Here is a 22,982-nt window from a genome sequence, read left to right on the forward strand (position 1 = left end):
CTCCCTGTCTCTCTCTCTCCCTCTCTCTCCCTGTCTCTTTCTCTCCCTCTCTCTCCCTCTCTCCTTCTCTCTCCCTGTCTCTTTCTCTCCCTCCCACTCTCTCTCTGTTTACATACCTGCAGCACACAAAGGAGGCTGAATTGGCGGTCACATTTTTTTAAAATCATTATAGCTTTTAAATTGTTTGTGTTCCCTTTGTTCTCCTCCTCCTGTAAAATTTTGAGGCACTGTATCTATCTAGAGCAGTATTATCACTCTGCAAAGCAATTGCCTCTATATGAGATTGTGCTCTTTAAATAAACTGTTAAAAAAAATAAGAATAACATAACCTACGAGTATTTCTTAGGAAAAATGGAAGAAAACTTGCTTCTTAATCAGTTAATCAATTTATTTTAAGGTTTTTGACTGAATAACTTTTTAGGTATACATTTCTAGCCTGTATTTGTGCTTATAGCCTAGCTGTGGCTGACTGCAAAACCTTCATAGTATAAAGTTTTGTCACTTTTCACTTCACTTATGATAAACTTAAAATGCCCATGATGAATAGTCTAAATCTTTGATTTAATTTTTAATGTTGTGTTTTATAGCAAGTGGAACAGTAAATTTCCTAATACCCATTGCCTATTCTTTCAAAAAGATCATCTAATAAACTATATTCAGTCACATTTGTAACAGAATATTTCTAACACATTTCTTTCAGTTTCAAGATGAAAAATTTTATTTTAACAATATGACACAAAAACCTTTTAATACCTTTAGATATGAAACAAAGTGGACACACTGCTCATGATTTTTTCCCCATTTCTGACATCGTGTTTTGAAATAAAAAAAAAAGGTCAAGGCTCTTCCGTATGAAGTTTGTTTGCATTTTAGATTTTCTGTTACAACATACATCTGATGGAATGATCATATCTACACAACCAAGATAAGCAACATTTTGTCAGTGTACAACAATAGAAACAGAGCAAATGATTTGATGTAATATTAATTACTATCTCTATATTATCTCATATGATTTGTGACACTTGAAAATACAATACTATACAATTCATTTTTCAAATGTGTTCATTATAGACTCCAAATCCACATGGAGATTTAACTATGTTTATCAACGTATTTCTAAGTACATAAATGTCACTCACATATAATTATATAACACAATATTTACATGATTTTTGAAAAATAAAAACATAGATTCGTATTATAAAAGGAAATGTGAAAAAAACAATTTAAATAAGTCTCAGGATGGATAAAAAAGAAGCTAAAAACAGGGCATGCACTGACATCCTTCAGATTACATAACAATTAAATTAAAAAATACATTTAAATAAAGTAGTGATAAGATGCCTATGATAAAAACATTAGTACAGATGATTTTGAATGTAGCATTTTGTATCTCAGGCTTGTACTAGAAAACGGTCTCCAGTTTTGTAAACGTTACATTTTGTAAGGACAGGAGGAAATGTTGACAGTTTTCAAGATTTTCACAATAACAAGTTCCCACCCAACTGTCATTTCTAACGCACCTGTAACAAAAAGCTATGTAATGTCCATCAGGCATAGCAAAACTAGTGGCACTTCTCAGTAATTGTTGGTTTCAAAGTGACCTTTTTCCCCCCAAAAAATATCAAAATACTCTGAGGTGACCAGATTTCTTGTGTTGGTGGAAAGCTTCTCTGCTCACACGGCAAACACAGGGTCTTCTCCTAAAAGTCTTGCTCTTATGAATACTGAGGTAAAGAGGAGAATACTGAGTTGTTGGGACAAAGGTCCTGACTTGTCTGAGTGGTTGTTGGCACCACTTAAGGCCTCAGGTTGGCTTCTGTCTGTAGTCTGTGATGGCCTTCCATAGTTTACACAGGATCCCGCCTCTGATAAGACAGAGAGAAAAGACTGTTAGGTTACAAAATATAATGCACCGTATGTTTGTTACTAGTAATACTGTAATGCATAATGTTATCTGTAATAACACCGTTAAACACATGTTTACATTGTTTCTCTTGTCCTGAGAGTCAGAAAGCACTTCCTGTACATTTATGTATGTGGAAAACATCATTATCTGTAAATTCACGTTACATGAAGCAAGGTTTTTAACAACAAGATTTCTGTATGGCTTATCACATTTTTAATAGAATGCAATTTAATACCTGTTTCATGGTCAAACCGAAGTATGAATATTTCAAATATATTATATACAGAAACACAAGATTTTTGCTAAAATGTACACGTTATGAGTCGTTGAGCTTCATAGCTGCTGCAGCAAACAGTGGTGACAATGTTTGTTATTTGTCTCCACAAAATGGCTTGAGCAACCTCCTGTGCACAAAATTCACTGTCGCACCGGTCTCACTTGTGGTTTATAAGTATATATCTCCTGAGAAGAACCGCAATGGGTAACCAGTATGCAACTTATACATGTGTGATGTAGAAACCTGAAGCCACCAGTACACATACACAGAGAATGGACTTTACAGTGAAGTAGGAGACATCTTGTGTTCAGCAGGATAACTTTAGAAATGAAAAAAATTACCATATTACGTAACATTTTTAATGAGGTAGAATGACGACATGACTTTTTAAGGATTTTAATGTGGAAATTAAATTTTTTGGTGGAAATTATTGTTCCAAGCAGACTCTTTGTATTATGGAGAGTATTAAAAAGTCATAAATGTAATTTATATAAATTTAAAGATCCCCTCCAGACGTGTAAAATTAAATGCTTTCAAATAATTTTTCAATAGATGCCCTGAAGAAATTGTCAGTGTTAATAGACTCATTGTGTATTGCTTTTTTGCCATGCATTGTTTGATATTACCACTGGGGGACACCAAAGGCAGAAATGTACAAATCCTACACACACACACAGTAACAGCTTGAAGATTGTGTATCAATAATGACTTTTGAAGTGATTCTCTCTTGTGTGAACATGACATACTATCAGCTGTTATGCTGCCACAAATGGGATCATTTTAAAATGGAGATGAATACTGCAGTAGTAGTAGTAGTAGGCAGCTAATAAAGACACAGATGTGAGTGTGACTACTTGACTAATCAACCACAGCTGGAAAGAATTTCAGAACCTGTGAGCAGTTTCACACTCCTTGCTCAGGCCACCTCATAGGATTTCTGTTCTGTGAAATGTTAGTTAATTTAAGCTCCTGCTGCCACCAAGAATCTACAGTAAGAACAATAAATGAGCACAAAGAAAAGGTTTTCACAGCTTCACTTCTGTGTTTCTGGTATCCGGAGAGCTGCAGTGCTTTTTAGACGTGAGAGTCAGCATGTTTTTTTGAGGGACTAAATACTGAATACAGAAGTGAAACTGTCACCAGTCATCTTGAAAAGACAAAATAAAGGTTTACTACCTCAGTCTTAAACTCTTCAGATCGTCTCTTGTTACATCATTGAGGATGTCGTTTAATGTGTACGCCTCATTCAGTATCTAGAGAAACAAAATGCATGACATGAGGACTGAAAACAAGCACCTGTACTTAAACAAACTATACAGTTACATGATATTTTACCATTGTGCTTTCGCATTGTACAATTACTTTATATTGGCTTTTATTTCATGGTTTAATCTAGTTGCAAAGAACCTAGTAACATTGTCTTAAAAAGGGCGTTATGAAAAAAGCCTTTCTCTTCTCCGTGGAATACAGAAACAACGACAAACATCAGCTCTAATATCTCATAATAATCAAGTTTGTACTGTATAATCTGGTGCTGTCACTGTGTGACGTCAACCAATAGACAAGGTCCAGCTCCAGCTGGGACTCACTCTGTCTATGGAGTCCTGGTCAGCACCATAAAGCCTCAGCCAGCTGGTCAGATTTGGGTCTTCATGTCTCTCTGAAGGTGAACTCCTTTGTTCCTCTGGACCATCTGATGATGAGGGGACATCTGCCAGAGAACACAGTGAACTCCTTTAAACACACGGGACCCATACAGCCGACATTTGCACAGGAAAAAAACTGAGTGCAGGAAAATACTTAAAGTATTAAAAGTGAATGTAGTCAGTGCAGAAAAATGCTATCAGATTGTAGTTGTTTAATCTTGGTTCAGTATCAGGCTCAAAGTCCAGTAATGACTGAGCTTCACTTTGCCACATAAAAAAGATGGCAGCACATATAAGGATATATGATATCTGAGAAGTGATGTAAAATGTTTGCACAAAGAGTTTTAAAGGACCATCGCTTCAAGAAACATCAATGAGAAAGACAGGGTGCATATATTGTGTAATATCGTGTGTTTTCAAACAGGAATCTCAGATCAGATCAACTAATTAGAATTAAAATTCACAATTTCCACCTCCAGTAGATGAGAAAGCTTTGTTCGTGAGCGTTGGTCATGTCCCAACTTGTATAAATTATTTAATGAGCTGGAGGGAAATCAGCCTGATGCAACCTCACTGAATTTTGGATATTTCTCTGCACTTTTAATTACACTGTAAATTTTATGCATTACAGATCAGCTGTGAATCTCCTCAAACAGCCACAGCTGGTTGTACAATGTAAAGGAAGCCTGGTAATAGTAGCAGCAGAAGTGGTGCTAGTACTACCTGCGGGCTCAGATCGCAGCCTCAGTAGTCTGATCTCCTGCTCTCTCTCTTCCAGCACTTGTTGCAGGATGGCCTGATACTCTCTCTCCCTCTCCAGCAGCTGTTCCAGCAGCCTGGAGTCAAACAAATAGGACGAAGGAAACACAACAGGAGGATATATTTTAATTTAAATTATTAAAAATGACATGAAATACATAACGGCTAACTAAAAGCTGAACATGTTAAAGCCGAGAAGAGCCCATGCTGCTGTGATGTATCTGTTCATGGCTACCTGTTGGTCTCCAGCTTCATCCTGCCCAGCTCCATGCTCACAGAGCGCTGTGCATTATGGGACTCGTGTGAGACGGTGGAGCTGAGCGTGCTCACTCCTGAGGTGGCCACGGTGTCGTCGTGAGCGGCGACAGGAGGCGCCCGGCTCTGGTGGGTGGAGTTTCTCTCCGGCTCCCCGTCGTCGTCCACGTCCTCCTGCTCAGCTGGGTCACTTTCTGAGGCCAGACTGAAGTGAGGCCTCAGCTCTGAACACAGACACAAGACATTACAGATTTAATGAATGATGATCATTAGGATGCAGTTTGATTATGTATTTGTTATGGAAACATATTTTCTATGTAAAGTATCATTGAGTATGTATTAAATATGGATTCATTGTAGTATTAACTTGTTGATTGAACCTCACAGACTTAATATAGTCAAAATAATTGTATATGTGTTATATATTGTTATTTTTACGGATGAATGCTACAGAAGAATGAGGTTTCAGATTAAAAAAACTTAACAATAAAGAAAAAGGAGTTGACTGTGAGTCTTTTGGGGCTTTGTTTGCCTTTTGCTAAGTCAAACCATGTGAGCTTTTTGTCCCAAAAACTAAATTTTGACTGAAACTAACAGTCGGTGCTGAGGCATACTGTTGTGTCAGGTTTAATTCTCTGGTGTAAAATAGCTTCATCAAGTAAATTTTGTAAGTTTCTTAAAAAACATACAAACTCAGTTCCACATCAGTCAAGCTTTAGACCTATTTTCTTTCTTACTTTTGAGTTACAGTACTGCTCCTATTTTGCCCACTCAACACAGGACACTAGTTAAGAGAGCTAGCTCTCATATATTCGGCACAACAGATGAATTTGGTGTCGAAACTGTCATCACTGAACATCCCTAGTCGTTCAACAAAAAGCTGTGATTACTGTAGCTTCCAGAGGGAGATATTTATCAGCAGTCAGTGCTGCCCGGGGGACCAGCGATAACTTATTTATGGGAGATCTGCTCGAGACCCTGATGATGTTACCTGGCACCAGGATTGTGATGGCCGTCTGCACAGCTTTGCGGATGATGTTGTCCAGAGCGAACATCCAGTGAGGCTTGATGTTGTGGTTTCGCAGCACTTTGTTCACCTGAAGAAGTGAAGAGTTTCATAGTCAGAAACACGCTTTTATTGTATTTTCATACTGAATACATTTCATATTATAGGTCTATTTTTAAATTTATACTTAATATTGTTGGTTTCACAGTTGTCATTCTTGAAATTTCAGTGAACATAGATAACGGCTTTACTTCCTACATTTTTATCAACCGGTATATTTAATTTTATTGCTCTCTTTTTGCCCCAGTATCTTCTGCTGCAATTACCAAATCTCTACAAAGGGGCCTTTAAAGCATAATACTATTATTTACAGACATTTAAGTATATTTCAGTCTTAATTAGAGAGAGAGAGAGATTCAAGATTATACATAGAACAAACAAAACTATGAATCTTCCCAGCTGCATGACTCTCCTTCTTCTACTATCAATAGTTTGCACTGATGACCAACAGGAGGCATCAGAGCTTCATGTTCTTGCAGGATTACGCAACACCCCTAACAAATATGAAAACAACCACTTGCTCTAGAGTCATTTCATCTACAGAACTGCATTTCTGAGGGTAAGAACAGATCAGCCTTTTTATAGAATGTGCAATTACTACCGACAGATTCCCCTTTTATCGCCTGACTTAAAGGTTACAAGTATTCACAATTATCTGTCTGATCTCTGTGCAGGAGGAGCAGCAACATGGCAGCCTGCTGCTGCTATCTGCAGCTCATGTAAAATGACAACAATTATACTGAAGTGTTCAGAGCCCATGGTTTATGCATAGGAGTCCCTCTGCCTACAAATAGGGGATGGATAATAAAGAGGGACACATGTTGCATGTGCAGGAGAGTAGAAAATGAGCAACATGTGAGGAGAATTTCAGCTCAGAAACAAAGCCTAAATAAAGAGATGACATGAAGCTGCACTGAATTCCTTCTTGACCCTGAATCTATCTCTATAATGTTCAGTGGTCTGTGATACTTACAGCATCCTGGAAGCCAAACAGCACGACCTGCAGCTGACTGATGGCAGTGCTGTCGAAGTCCAGCTCCAGCTTCAGTTGAGACAGCGTGTTGGCGATGATTTTTCTGTCCGCCATGCGAACAAAGTCGGCCAGACTGACGACAAGGGTGGAGATGTGCTGAGGCTTCAGCTTCATTACCTCAGAGCCCTGGAGGTGAAGGGGTGAGGGTAAGATGGGAGTGGAAGCCATTACAGGAAAGGCTGAAGTGTACACAGTGGGGTTTCATATTTGAAGTATTCATGTCTTTAGTAATCTGTCTGACTGATGCTGTCTTCCATTACCAACCTGTGTGATGGCCTCCATCAGGTTGGCCACCACCTTGTCCCGGTCCTCGGTCAGGATGTGGTGCAGGGTGGCTCGTCTTTCGCTGTCCTTCCGAAGCATAAAGAAGCCTGAATCCTTTTCATCGGGAGATGGAGGAGCACTGTGGTCCTCGAAGTTCTCCACTGGAATGCTGAGTAGAAAAGAAAACACTTTGAATTCAGGTCCTGTGGGCTATAACTTAATTTATTATATTTTCTGATCATATGCAGCTCCCACAGTGTAGTTTGTAAACAAACATGCATGTAAAGCTCAGGATATATGTAAAAATGATGATTCATTCTTTTGCTTTGAAATGACGCGAAAGTGCAACATGCTTCAAAGAGGCGGTCCATCCTATGTAATTCAGTGCTTCTTGAATATTTTTTATGCTAATTATACAGAAATAAAAATTTAATACTGATGCCCTTTATATGACCTACATTAACAAACAAGACCATCAATGAGAATATTGGCTATTTCTATATAGATATTCTTAATGCCTGCTGCCAGGTCGGTAGAAACACTACTGCTGTTGGCCACAGGGGCCGCAAGAATCAACAAGAAATTCAAGTTCCTTGTAGGGGCTTAAAAAAGAGCTTTAATTGTGTTTTTACTAATTTCTGTATTGTATTTCTGGAAAATAGCTCTTTGGTTCACTGGGAAACACATGTAACTGAATATGAATGGGTTGCAGTAGATATTGCTTTGTTTAGGGGCTCACAAGCTGAAAAGGTCAGGGACCACTGATTTACACCATCATGTGACACCAAAACAGTGTTTGCATTAGAATCAAATCAGCTACAGGCTTTATTTAGACAATCAGCTTAGTATTTATCAACACTACAATCAACCTATGGTGAAGCAAAATGACAGATCATTAGTAAAAGGTCACCGTGACCCAAAAAATAAAACATGTGCAGGTCCCACTCATCCTACCTGAGGAAAAGGGACCTGGGCCCCTTGACATCCCTCTCACTGTAGCACTTGACGCTGGGCTTGAAGATGAAGGGGTTGGTGTTGAGGTCGTTGTCAGGGGAGACAGAGCCATACTCGCTGCTGCTGCTGGTGTCCTCCACCACCACCGGCACCGGCAGAGAGATGCTGCGAAGGTACTCTAAAAGACGAACATGAGAAAATGAAAACCTCTGCTCATGCTTGTTACATCATTTATGCACTAATAGTCTGATGCATTGCTTTGTAGCACAGAGGGAGGCTGTTTCTAGGAGCTTTTCTTTAATAATAATAATAAAAAAAAAGAGCTAAAGCCTTGAAGAGGGTGAAATTTGTGAAAGTGCAGAAAATTGGCTTCATTTTCAGACACAGACAAGATTTTTCAAGACAAAATCTGATAATACTAGCCATCATCATGTTTAGGGAGAAGAGCTCCATCTGACGTATCTGGCAGCAAATTAGAGCCATTGTGTATAAATTATGAAACAGGGATTATAAAGACATTCAAGTATTTGGAAAGAAGTCATGTTGTGCAATGTCTATTTTGAGTTCTAGGAAAGGGCAGAGTCGTGCGAGGCAGGTAGCCACTGGCAGAAAAAAATAAAACTGTAGCCTACATACTCTTCAGCAGAGCAGGCAGATGTTTCATGGAACTGACATAGAGATTAAAAAGTAGTTCCTCTAGTGGTAAATATGTCTGAAAGAAGAAGAAGAAGTGCAGAGAGTAAAATAACTCACCTGACCCCGGTGACAGAGCTGTGGGGGAAAAACATAAAATGTGTGTCAGGAGTTAACAGAGAACAAAGCAGAACATGATTTCCATGTAAGACTGGCAGAACAACATTTCCAAGTATGCAGAGAAGTACAAGCTTTTAGGCTTTTTACAAATCCTTTGTGCTGGTGCCAGGGCACATGATAGTATCACTGCAGCGGGGTGGAAATTCAATGAGAACTGAGTTTATTGTGAAATCCAGACAATGAAGATTAAAGGGTGTGTTCAGGTTTTGAACACCTATTCATTCCATAATGAGCAGATACAGCAGGTGACACTTAACAGTAACTCTGTCAGCTGTGAAACTCTACATCTTTATTAACCTTTAAATGCAGTCTGCGTTCCTGTAAAGTGGTCAGTTGCAGTGGTTGTTGCCAGAACCTGCTTTATATCCACTCTGCAGAAGTTTGAAGCAGGAGCAGTTATTGTTTTTTGGATTTAAGTTAAGTGTTTACCCTTTAATTGGCCAAAACAATTTAAAAAATAGTTTGGGAAACACTAATTCAATTTCTAGCACAGCGTTACATGAGAACATGGATACCACTCTTGTATCTGTTAGCGGTTAGCTTAGCTTAGCATAAAGACTGTAAAACAGAGTGAAACAGCTAGGGCTGGGCTGTGTCAAAAGGTCCACCACAACTGTTTTTATGGCCATGAGCAGGGACTGCGTGAAGTTTTGTCATCAGCACAAAGTTGTCTGTCGATCAGTTTAAACTCCAGGAAGTCACTACTCCCAGCCAAGAAATAGTCCGGCACATAAACCCTCATAAAACCACCACCCCTGTTGTTTTTCAAGTTTGGTTTGCGTACAAATTAAAGATGTAACGTGTTAATTAGCTTTCAAGCTGATAGAAGTTGGATTTTGTTACCTTTGGGCAGAGCCAGACTAGCCGTTTCCCCTTGTTGCTTTATGCTAAGCTAAGCTAACCGTCTCCTGGAAGTATCTTTATGCTGTATTTAATGTTACTGCACAGATATGGAATATCTAATCTAATTTAACTTATTTTGCCCGATGTTTGAATTTAGTTTGTTGAACCTTTTCTTCTTCCACTGATACTGATTGATTTTTAATTGCAGTATATTTCTATTTTGTTCCCCTAATGTGGAAACCTAGCTATAATGTAATGAAAGCTAATGGAGGTCCACATAAAGAATAAAGTAGAGAAACATCAATAAGGCATTCCCAGCTGCTGAGCTCAACACAACTGAACTCACCTGTGAAGCTACTCTTGCTCTTCTTCTTGCGGCTGGTGACGGTGAGGAACTCGTCAGTGAGCAGGTCGAGGGCGGTGGCTCGGCGGTCCGGGTCGGGCTCAAAGCAGCGCAGAATGAAGGCTTTGGCCTCCAATGACATGGAATCTGGGATCTCTGGGTGGATCTTAAACATGCCCACCTGAACACAAAGGACACACATTCAGTTCAGACTGGAGCAGAAATGTATGTACAGAAGTTTAAAAAAAAAAAAACTGCCTCTCAAAAGCTCTCTATCTGTACACTGCTGAGATTCTCGGGGTAAATTATTTGATTCTCTGTGAGGAGACAACATAAGTGAACTGTGAGACTGTGTTTCAGGGTCAGCTGTAGCTTTGGGCAGACGTTGAGAGCAATAATGTTCTAAGATCAGCGAGACTCTCATGACAATAAGAAGAAATTCCTATCGTTGCTGTTGAGGAATGTTGACTTAAGATCTGCAGGGAGATGCCCCTCCCTTGAGACATTCCACAGGGATGAGTGAAGACCGTATACAGACTGTTGCACTATTTGGGAAAGCTCTGGCCACCAAACACTGTGCAGACGCGACATGAGATCCTATCAGAGATAAACACTGTGTGATTGAACTTGCTGTTCCATGATTCTGTGATCTTTTTCCAGGAAATGTGAGGAGCACCCAGTTTCTGCTTTTATCTTTTGTTTACTATTCAACAACACACGCCTCCTTGTTTGAATTCACAGCCCTTTAATTAAATTACATCTTATGGAAAATTCCACTATTCTGAGCTTTGACAGTGAGTGCTATAATGCTTTCCAGACAACCCTTAAACATCTTCACTGCCCGTAATGGCCCACACATGGCTAAGTATAATATTTCATTGGTGTGGAGCATTTTACATTTCCATGCAAAGCAAATACACAATGTAAATTGAGTGAGTGAAAGATTTTAAACAAAGACACATGCACACAGAAACTGGAAAAAAACTAAACAAACATGAGGGAATCTGCGTCGGTTCCTCTCATTGAGCTACATGTTTATTTGTGTTCAAACAAATGTTCATGCATAGACAATATTTTGAGTTTCTACTGAGCTAGATCATGTTACAGCATGCAGGTGGCAACACAATGCAGGTGCATAACGGCTGATTCGCTGGTTTTGTTTCCATAAAAAGAGGAACTGATAAGTGCAGACGCCAGACTTGCAGATTGTTTGATTTCATGGCGTCATTCTGATGAAGCGAGCATTAAAATAACTAAACACAGTCCAGGCTGATAGAAGAAGACTTGCACAACTCACTACACCTGCTTGTTTGCACGTACAGTAGGTTTCCATAATTTGAATATGTCAGTTTGATAGATAGAAGCTTATTGTTTTACTCCTAATAATAACATCTGGTCCCATCAGGGAGGTCTAGCTGTGCACAAATAGATTATTTAATCAGGCAATAAAATTAATTAAAGCATATTGTGGTAGTATTGGTGTATTTCATATTTTAACTAATGAGTGTCATAAGTGTTTTTTGCCAACAAGTAACGGTAATCTGTCTTCTCTTAAGTCTTTCCTCTCTCCTTTAAACCACTAACACTGTTAACACGTTATCACATAAACAGTTTCATATTTGGGTCACATGAGCAAACAAACTCCATGACAACTGAGCAAACTCAGTCCGCTGATGAAGACTGTGAAAGGCAGTTGCATGCCACGGTAAAAAGCCAGTAAGTGGACCATGAATTAAGATTATTTTACCAAAAAAAAAAAAAAAACGTTTCTAGCTTTGCAAGTCTGCTAGCTGCCCAATTTCATACTTGGATGTACACAAATATATTTTTTTCTGATGCTTATGTTAGCTTCTATTATATGTTTATGTGGTTTGATTGGACCACCATGACGAGTGTACAAAGAAAACACAAAGTAACATAAAAAAAAAATTCAACTCATGATTTTGGATGTAAAAAGAAACTGTATATACAATATTTATAAAACTAGTTTGTCTTATTATGTTAAGTTTGAATCATCAATCAGTACAACATGCCAATCATCCCACCATCAGTTTTAAAGCATCAGCTTAAATTAAATAAATATTCAGAAGATTTTCTGTAATTTTTATATGGGCACAACTTAAACCAATCATTGCTGTATATAGGCCTTTGCATGTTATTTGTACATGTCAATGACTTACCTGGCTGCAAGTTACTACAACAGCTGGCAAATTTTGTTTGGTTATTTTAATAGAATGATGTTCCTTAGACATCCAAGCGGAGAAACACTCAGATAAAGCTAAAAACTAATTCATTTTCAGTCCTCTTAACTTCTTTTGGTGGGTGGCAGGAGAAAATGTTCTGGCTTTTGTGCAGTGCACAAATGAGCGATAATAACAGGAAGATGGTAAACTCATAATCACACATAATTTAAAAAAAACATTGTATATCAGCAGAGCAATTATCAGGAAAATTGACCACATCCTCAGTTCTGTTGAGATGGCAGAGCTGCAGCTGTTCATTGGCACTGCTGATCAACACTGTGTGGAAGATGTCACTACAGAAACAGATGTTCAGCTGCTGCCTACAACCCGTTTGCTAAAATTAAACACATCACCCTGCGGGATGACGGGATTTAATAATACTGATGTCTCTCACCTTAAACATAGCAGCCTGCGGCTCTCCCAGTTCATAGAAAGGTGGTTTCCCAGTTGCCATCTCTATGATGGTACAGCCCAGAGACCAGATGTCCGCTGGCTTGCCATATCCCCGAGGACCCTTGTCTATGATTTCAGGAGCCATGTACTGTAGTGTGCCTGGACAACCAAACAAAAAACTTAAGAAATACATGAACAGAGAGCCAGATATTGGGAAGTTAGACAGTGATGCCCCTTAGGGTTAGGGTATCAGGGCCAAAATGTCAATAAATAAGTCAAATAAATAATTCAGCAAGCAATGCTGTATATGCTTAACAGGGTGTATAATATTATAAAACTCAATGGACTGTCATCTGCCTGCCAATTTATCAGATATATCTGGATCTGGATGTGCTGGTTTTATTTATTTATTGTTGACAGATCTCTCTTCCTTTAAGTTTGATCTTAAACTCTCATTCATAGTTAATGGACAGATCGATCTTCTCATCGATCTTCTATACCTTTAAAATGCAATCAGACAGATTAGCTGCTTCCCCCCGTTTCCACTCTTTATGCTAAGCTAAATGAACTGGCTGCAGCTTCATATTTAACAGATATGAGAGTGGTAACGATCCTCTCATCTAACTCTCAGAAAGTTAATTATTGTTTGTTGCTTAAATGTCTAACTACTGCTTTAAGGTATGAGATCTTTTCCTCTTCCACTAATAAATAACAAAGTAAATGATTGACTGTAACTGTGTCAGACAGGTACAAGAAAAGCAAACTAACTAATAACATGCCGTCAACACATCTCAGTAGCAGGAGCAAAAGTGTGTCAAACCTGCTTCAGGCAACATACATTTTTTGCTCCAAGTATGACTAAAGATGACGACTGTTCATGTTTGGGAACAAGCACTACAGTGTGTCTACAAAACTATTAAAAATAATATTTACACTTGAATACATTTTCAACTGCATATAAAAGAAACTGATGTAAATGCCAAAAATAGCTTGAATTAAGTCTAATTTTAAGTTTCTTCTTTCCGGAGGTGATGTCACAACTCTTAGAGAGCTTTATCGGGGCTTATGGCCTTGTGTGAGAAACAGCAAAGAGCCTCTCTGTGTTGTCAAATAATCACAGCTCAGTCCAAACTAACATTTTCAGCTCCCCATTGAAAGGATTCTTTTGTTCTAATAATAGCCTGCGGGGCGGTATTTGCTGCTGTTAGAAGCTTGTGTACTGAGCTAAAAACAGGCAGGGACACATTTATAGCAGGGCTGGGCTATAAAAAGGAGTAGCCCAGTTTCCTGAAAGAGCTCCACCATTCAGGGTAAGTCCCTGTCTGTTCCAATCAGCTGCCAGATGGCCTAATCCAAGAGGTCAAACTGAGCTGCAATTGGCCGCTGTTGTGCCGACATCACACGGCACAAACCTGCCCGCAGACTTGTGCCAAACCCAGCATCTCTGAATAGAAACATTCTGCTTTATCTCAGTGATATGACTTAATGTTCATGGAAGTGAGACTAGGATTAGGGCTCTGAAATGTTGACAGCCAAAGACAAGTATTATCTGTATGGGGTTACTTACACTGCTCAGCTTGATTTATGGCCACTGCTGAGCAAAGCTAGTGTTGTTTCATGAAAAGGGGGATTTCCAGGAATAGCATTTTTAAGGGTTTGTGTAAACAGGAAGCAATTTAACCTGTCAGTCAGTGAATAAGAATGTACCTGTGAAAGTCTCAGTGCAGGGGTTGATCCCAGCCAACCTCTTGGACGTGCCAAAATCTGATATCTTCAGGACGCCACTGTAGGTGTTGATGAGAACATTATCACCCTGCGAATTGAAAAGACATTCGTGAGAACAGACCACACCCATTCCCTCACTGAAATCCCCTGGTTGTGATGGTACTGACATAATGTGAGGTGCTTGCAAATCCTTGAAAGTGACAAACAGCAGGTTGGAACAGGCTGCGTGTCAGGAGGAGGGCGACAACACAGCCAAAACAAGGTGATTAACATTTACATGCAGCTAATGGCGCTTATATGACCGTGTTGTTAAATCAGGTGGATGCATGGGGAAGCGGCTGCTGACCTTAATGACTGTGTGTGTGGGAGCGTTATCAGTGTTGGTTTGTCATAGATGAGATAAAACAGGGACATTTCGATTTTACATTAAGAAAAAAGGGAAGTCGGGATGACCGGCGCTCTTGGAATGCATTCATACCAAATCAGATTTACTGTGCTCAGAGTCCCAGGAAACGGGTCCTCAGAGCGCAAGCAAACAGTGAAGCATTCAGCTCAAACCTTTAAAACCGAAATTCTGCAATACTTGATTTATCTTGTTTTTTATTACTTACTGTGTGTGTGTCTATGTATGTCTGTGTTAGTGGTTTGGGACTCATAAATATCTTTGGTTTGGTGGATTTTTTCCTGTAATTCTTGCATATTCTTGTAATCTTTAGTACATGTTTCCTGTTGCCGTATGCATCTTACATTAAAGCAGACAGACTTTACTTGTAATGAAATATGCTATAAATAAAATTACTCTGCCATTCAAACCTCTTGACTGCACTTCAGTCTATTCTTCTTTTTTTTTCTTTAGTTTTTCTTAAATTGACATAATATTTTGCAGTGCTGCCACTACACATTTGCGCTAAGGCAGCTGCAGTGTCCCTTAAAATCTGACCAAATGAAATTCATTAATTCAAACTTATAATTTTATCAACTAAAATTTTATAAAATGTGAATAAAATGTTGCTGATAAGTATTAAAAAGACAAATTATCGTCAACATTCAAATGAATACAAAAACCATGAATGTTGCTAACTAACCGGTTCTTCCATCTATTACGACAAAATGCAAGTGTTAAATTTATCATCTCCTCTGCACCAGAAGATTCCTTCTAAAAAATTAATTACCAGACACAAGAGTAATTGGGACATTCAGTGTAAACCTTTTTATGAATGTGATTTGAGAGTCAACGCTGTATTATGGTTATCAATCGAAAGAAGCCCCTAAATGCAGCCTGGTTCAGCATCTTCACAGGATTTAAACAAATGATAATAAACTCTAATATGGCTTAATCTCAACGAGAAGCCAATGATTCCCCAAAGAAAACAGAATATTAATTGCACAGTAACTTCTGTTTAGCCACCTTGATGTCTCTGTGAGCTATCTGGTTGTCGTGCAGGTATTTGAGTCCCTCCAGGATCTGCCGCGTGTAGAAGCCGATGGTGGACTCATTGTTTTTCAGAGGGCCCCACTTGGACCTCAGCAGTGCAGACAGACTCCCTGGACACCAAGTGACAGAGTACAACAAGGATCAATACACACTCTGACTTGAAATTAGCAGCACATTTCTGATCAGTCTGAAATAAAGAGTGTCTGTGAGTCTGGAGTAGTTTTCTTCTACCTCGATACTTTTGATAAATCATCTACAAATTCCATGTATTTATTTAAACAGTTTAAACAGTTATTTCAAGTTCTGTGTTTGAATCAAATGATATTCTCATCTTTATTTTCCTCCTTATAGGAAGATAAAAGCAACAATAGGTCTCACCTCCAGGCACCTGCTCCATGAAGATCTTTATGAAGCCGTTCTCGCTGATGGATCCGAGGTACTGGACGATGTTCTTGTGCTTCAAGTGCTTGTGAAGAGCGATCTCCTCGTGGAGCGGCTGAGAGTATCTGTATTTAAAAAACAAACAAACATGACATTAAAACTCTATATTACGGTCTATGCTATCAAACAGGTTAGATACTGTTAAGTTGGAAGAGAACCAGTGCTGGAAGAAAGTCTCTTTTTCTCTATTTATCGTCTCTACAGATACAGAGTTTTGCAGTTCTTTATCTCCCCTTTTGAGGGAGTTAAAGGTTTCTTGATGAGTCAGTTAATCATCTGTTCAGTCAGTTAATTCATCTGTTGAAAATCAAAGGTCCTAAGTAAGTAAGTAAGTAAGTATTAAAAAATTAAATTCCCTTCCCTGAAAATGTGCTATTGAACTTGCTGAACGTCATTGCACCTTTAAAAATAACACCCAGACGAAAGGAACTGAAACTAGAAATTACATGTCATTACTTACTGTATTACTTACATTACATTAAACTGCAATAAAACTAAAACTAAGCATTAAGTTAATATGGATACAATGACCAAACCCAACAAAAACCTAGATTAGGTTTTTAACTAGTTATTTTTATTATTAATGAAACTACAGATTGGTTTCTTGTTTCCATGATTAATCATTTGGTCTATCAAACATCAGCAAATGGCTGTCACTAGTTCCCACAACCCATAATGATATATTCAAATGTCTGGATTTGTCTAACCAACAGTCAGAAACCCAAAGATATTTAGTTCACTATCATAAAAAGCTATGAAAACTGCAAAATATTCATATTTAGAGGAGGGGACCATTTAAATGTTTTTATTTCTACTTATAAAAATGACTTAAATGATTAATCAATTATCTAAATGGTTGCAGATTTATTCTTCTGTTGATTGACTTCAATATATATATATATATATATATATATATTGCCTTTATTTTGACAGTTTTAGATAAACAGGAAAGGGGAAGAAAGAGAGGGGATGACACGCAGCAAAGGGTCACAGTTCGGACTCATGGCTGCTGTAGCAAGGACGCATGGGACACCAGCTCTAACAGGTGAGCTACCAGGGCGCTAAAGCTAAATCTAAATGAAAATGAAAATCAATAACTGCATTAACCTGATTGATTAATGGCCTGAGTGTACATTATTGAGCAGAGAGACAAGTATTATGCTTGCTCCTGGTGGATGGGCCCCCCCCCCCGTCTGTCTGTCTGTCTGTCTTGGTCTTGGGATTTCAATCCACTCCTGAATTATTTACCCAAATTCTCCACATTCTTTGTAGCTGAGCGCCCCGCTGACTGCCTGATGTGATTAGTGGAACAAAGTGTGGCAGTGGAATCATCTAGTCTGCGAGAGAGTCGTGCAATTCGAGATGAGTAGGTATACTGTAGAGCTGCGAGGAGACAGGCGTTTTAAGCAGAGACAGGGGTGGGAATTTGAGGCGGAGGGTGGGAGTTCGCCTTCACAGCTCTCCACTAACCAATCACTCAAGTGGATTGCAGCACAGAAACCACCAGGGACACTGCTGATCTGTGCTTCACGGTCTCAGTCGGAGGGAAGCAGCACTTCTCTTAATGATGCTCAACAGCAACGCTGAACAAGATGAGGCATTAACAGCTCAGACACCTGTTTATATTCAGGCTGTAATTTAATCTTTGCACAGGATAAAAAATAGAAGATTGGCAGGGATTGCTAAATAAAAAGTATGTCCTGAGGCTGGATTGAAATCAAAAGAGTTTAACCTCTTATGATCATGTACACGCTGAGAATTAACATATTAAATTGTAAGCTGATTGTTGCTGTTTGATGTAGCATGATGTGATTGCGTGCCTTTCACCATGAATGTTCAACGGCTGACTTCATCTTGTTGTGATGTGGACAGTGATGGAACATCCAGGACCACGATGGAAATAAGTCTCTGTTATCCCTGACATTGTTTTATATGCTGGTGTTTTTATTTACTACTGTATTTGAACTTTTGTCAAATAAACTAAACAAACCCTCATGTCAATCTGGCAATTACACTATGAAAATATCTTCGATAATATGACATTTTGGTCTGATGATGACACTGTGACTATCATTGGTTCACCAAAAATATTATGGGATTCTTCCTCTGGGGACCATGAGTATTAACAGATTACTTAAAGGTACCCTGTGGAGTTTTTGATAACTATGGAGCAATGTTTTTATAGTGTGTGTTTCCCCGTTTCTTTTTTTGTACTGCGCATAAGGATGCATCTGCACGCACTTGAGCAGGTTTCACATTATTCAACAGTTGGTAGCTGTACTACAAAGGCAGAGCAGAAGAAATCTGCAAGTTAGGAAAGGTGATTGTAAACAATCCAGGAAATTAAAATAGTATTTTGTGAGGAGGGAAACATAAAGGATACACACAAAGGTTATGTTTTAATTATTTCTCACAAAAATGCATTAAGTAAAGTAATCTTAAAGGTGGGGTAAGCAATTCTGGAGAAATCCAATACCATAACAAAAACCATGATATAGTGTGAACAACAACACATAAAGTGATATAATTAATGTTAGCTAGGTTGTGGGTTGGCAAACTGTCGCAGAAGCTGTTGCTGCGCTGCTAACATGCAGAGAGAATGAGACAGTTCCCAAAGCCTGCACACCAGCTCCAGACAACGACAGGCACAACTCTCCTGCTACTATAGCTAACATCACAACAACATATCTTTGCAAATTAGAAAGTAAGTTGAATGTCCGTGCGAAGGTTATTTAGCATTACCTGACACACAAATGCTGGCTGGAAAGGCTGGAATAACAAGTTAGTGTTGTGTGGCTCAGCGCACACAGAGTGGAAAGCTAGTGGGCCGTGAGGAGATATTTACTGAATTTGAGAAAAGACTGTCTTGGATTAGAATCATATTATCTAGAAACACTTACCACTCCTTTAAAGTAAAACCTGGCCATTAGTTTTTGAGACAACTTGTCATTAAACGTGTTAAAATGTGTCCTCTCTCCTTGTAAACTGATGGCTTCCTAATAGAAAGACTGACTGACATCACTGTGTGTGAGGCACAAAATGGGAAATGCTTGTGCATGTAAGTAACATGAGCAGATTCTCACCTGCTGTCTCTCTCTGGGATTTCTTTGATGGCCAGTCGGACCTGGTTGCTGAGGTCTCGGCCTGCGTACACAACGCCAAATGTGCCTTTTCCCAGAACCACCCTCTCTCCATGCTCGTCGTACTCATAGTCGTACTGTGGAGACAAGAGCAACAAGCAGCCATTTTAACATGTGATAAAGGGATGTAGATGTAGATTTAATGTTAGAATGGTCACTACAAAGAGCTGATGTGTTCTTACTGCAGTGACTGTATTAGTGTTCTGTCTGATTACAGATAATGAGACTGCATTTGGCTTCTTTATAATTCAGTCTAACTCTAAACTACTGGAGTAATCTGAGTTGCTGCATCTTTCTGTAATTTTTTACAGACTACCACACATATACACCAGAGCCAAAATGCAAATGTGTTTTCTTTTAATCCTTTAAATGTATCTCACAAAGAATAAAACAAGTGGAATCACATAAAAATAATCTAAAAAAACATTGATAATTGGATCATTTTCAACAGATTACAACACAATTTCTTTGGTATTTCTGTATATTACATGTAATCCTTAACATTAAAAGGACCCAGTAGCAAAAATATACAAAGTAAATGCATGGTTATTTCTTTATTTACACCTAAAAATCTTTTTAAAGTAATGGTCCACCTGCAAATCTGAACATAGCAAACCTACTTTCTTCTATGTGTTTTGTAGCTGTACTGTGTTGTACTTCTCTTTTGGTTACGATTCTTTGACAAATTATTGTTCTCTTGTTAAAGAATCCACTCCCGTTATTTTGTGTTGAGCAAATACAAACAGTTTTTTAATCCAAACAAATCTGATTACTGATTAATTCATTAACTTTAAGAAATAATTACTTTATACCTGTTAAATTGACTCTTGAGCCTGGTGAAACCTCGGAAAGAAAGGCTCAACTAATGTAATTTTCTTTCTGAATTATGTAATTAATGTTTACAGGAAACAAGCTAAGACCTTGTTTTTTTAGGACATGTGTGAAAAATAAAAAGTTAAGGCTGGAGAGAAAGCGTGAATTTAGTTTGACAGATATGAAAGTAGCTCTGGAGAGAAACCTGTTAGACATTTGATCTGTGCCATGCCACTGAGTCAAAAAGGGTGCGGCAGTGTTTTTCGGGTAATTAACTTTTCTTTTCCCGAGGCTCTACTGGGAAGACAGGTGAATGCAGCAGCAGGTGTCTGTTCGGTACTGTCAAAGCATACAAAGCGCACAAGCTGAATCCAGGTCTTATCCCAGCAGGTTACCGTTCTTCTGGGTTTGCAACTGGGTTTCCATGCAGTTATTAAAATGCAAATTGTCATGAACTGAATTAGAAAAAGCCAGATGGAAATCCAGAATTCATAAATGCTTTTTTTTTGTCCAAAGACATGTTGTTATAAAAAGTGAGGGAAATACAGGAAGTCAGACAAGGAACTCATCAAAGGCTAATAAAAAGTTGAGAAAGGATTTTTGTGGTAAATTACAATTCTGTCAGCAATTCAAATATTTGAGTGGAAACACCACAGTCACATCATATTTCCTGTGACATTTTAAAAGTGTACCGCAGAGACAACAGGATGTAACAAAACAATGTACAAAAACAAATGGGTGAATTGTTTTTTGGTTCCCATGCACTGGAAAAGAGTTGCATTGCTGTAGAATTAGAAAAAGTGTTTGTGAGGTGATTTTACTCCTAACTGGTTCCCCTGTATATGAGGCTTTACTGCCCCTAAATTAAAGGCTATATTAAGTTAAATGTATGGATATAAAAGCAGTGGAGCTGTGAGTTCAGTCAGAAAACTTGCAGTTATCTCTAGTGCAGGTGAACCAGTGACCAAACTATAGGAACAATTTTTTAATTAACTTTAAAGCTACAAAAGGAAACTAGACAAATATGGGAGTGAATCTAGACTTCTGTTCCCTCACCTCTAAGGCGTCAGTGTCACAGTCTCCCTCCTCTGGACCTTTCCAGGCCTCCTCTGTTATGCTGTTGACCAGATCGCAGAATCTGCCAAAGAAAAAGCCAAATACAGATCACAGACATCTCCACACAGCTGCATGAAACGGGAAATAGTGTCTAAAATCTGCAATCACACTGGTATACACTGTTTTATTTAAATGTTTAAGTCTTTTTCATATAAAGCACTTTGTCACGTTGCATTGAAAGATGGGGCATGAATAATTTAATAATTACATTTTTTTACATTTAAAATGTATTAATTTTTATATTTTTATATTATTAATGCACCTGTTCCTACAGCCCTTAAAACAAAGTACACACATCTCTGTTTAGCGAATCCTTATTGTAATTAATGGTGATTAACTAAAAATGTGAAATATCAGAAGATTAAGTAGGAATTTAGGAGAAATAATAACACAGATGACAGTAAAAAATGAAAACTCAGGAAACAAATTATTTTGCAAAAAGGTACCATACATTATTAGAAAAAATAGAAAAATAAAGCATATTGCTTCATAACAACAAAGTGCAGGTAAAGAAATTGTGTAAAGAACACACACGGCTCAAGTATTCTGCACATGTTGTCTGAGTTTAAGTGCATATTGTGATTGTGAGTGGCAGTGTTCAGCTGGTGGTCTTATCCAGAAGGGTACAACAGTATGTTTACATATACACCTCCCACACAGATATATACATATAATGACCTTTACCACTGCTGCTGCACACAAGCTGTGAATTAGCATGTCGCCTCATCATGCTGTCAAACATGGCATGCCTGCAGGTGTGTTTATGCATGCACACATGCTAATCACGCACATGCACAAACACAGTCACATGAGTCTCTTCCTCCTTCTACCATCTTTTTCTACTTCTTCCTTCCTTCCTTTCTGCCTTCTCACCTTTTCTCACCCCTCCCTTCCCACCGTCACTCCTTTCTCCCAGTATTAAAGGAGAGCAGCTTCATAACAACAGCAGGCATGACTCACTGACTCTCACACTCCACATAATGGAACTGGAAGTGCTCGGGAGCCTCTGATGTGACAGTCACAAGTCTGAACACTCAGTGCTTCACTAAGGAACACGACGGTGCCGAAATGAAACAAGGTGTGTTCGTGGCGACGGGAAAGTGCGAAATTTCCCACCTGAGTACAGAGCTGACAGAAGTGTCTAAACTACTGTAGGGCTGGTGCAAGCAGAGAAGAGATAAATGTTTATAATCAAAATTATATCAGAAAAATCTAATGTTGGTGCAGTGACAAAGTTTTAAGGAATAAAATCACAAGTCATAAAAATCGTTATTGTTTTTCTTGTGAGTAATAGAGCTTGTTAGAGCAGGTTGTCCGTATTATCTTTGGCAATTCAATCTCCGGCGTGGTCTTGAGCATCACACTGAACCACAAACTGAGGCTACAATTTTTTGAATATTAGGCAATGTTCTATCTGAAACTGAAAAGTTTCTCAAATTGACTTGAAATTTTGCAATTTCTTAAGGGAGAAACACAGATCACATACATTTAGTAAAGTAAAGTAAAGTAAA

The 22,982-nt window shown here is 38.5% G+C and overlaps 1 protein-coding gene across 1 annotated transcript in view; it reads right to left on the reverse strand.

The window, feature by feature from the left end:
• Nucleotides 1-700: 700 nt before the first annotated feature.
• Nucleotides 701-22,982, reverse strand: part of map3k5 (mitogen-activated protein kinase kinase kinase 5) — a 66,680-nt gene continuing 44,398 nt past the window's right edge. The window contains exons 14-30 of the mRNA XM_035678937.1: nt 21,412-21,493; nt 19,486-19,619; nt 16,340-16,467; nt 15,935-16,071; nt 14,509-14,614; nt 12,803-12,960; nt 10,169-10,346; nt 8,920-8,937; nt 8,167-8,344; nt 7,213-7,381; nt 6,889-7,074; nt 5,841-5,946; nt 4,830-5,073; nt 4,559-4,671; nt 3,779-3,900; nt 3,366-3,442; nt 701-1,871 (exon numbers count right to left, since the gene is read on the reverse strand). Of these exons, the coding sequence (XP_035534830.1) occupies nt 1,811-1,871; nt 3,366-3,442; nt 3,779-3,900; nt 4,559-4,671; nt 4,830-5,073; nt 5,841-5,946; nt 6,889-7,074; nt 7,213-7,381; nt 8,167-8,344; nt 8,920-8,937; nt 10,169-10,346; nt 12,803-12,960; nt 14,509-14,614; nt 15,935-16,071; nt 16,340-16,467; nt 19,486-19,619; nt 21,412-21,493 (2,197 nt within the window). The 3' untranslated portion in view covers nt 701-1,810. The remainder of the gene's footprint in view (nt 1,872-3,365; nt 3,443-3,778; nt 3,901-4,558; nt 4,672-4,829; nt 5,074-5,840; nt 5,947-6,888; nt 7,075-7,212; nt 7,382-8,166; nt 8,345-8,919; nt 8,938-10,168; nt 10,347-12,802; nt 12,961-14,508; nt 14,615-15,934; nt 16,072-16,339; nt 16,468-19,485; nt 19,620-21,411; nt 21,494-22,982) is intronic.

Source organism: Morone saxatilis, unplaced genomic scaffold, assembly GCF_004916995.1.
Source record: "Morone saxatilis isolate NCDOM2014 unplaced genomic scaffold, NCSU_SB_2.0 Contig7, whole genome shotgun sequence".
NCBI lineage: Eukaryota > Metazoa > Chordata > Actinopteri > Moronidae > Morone > Morone saxatilis.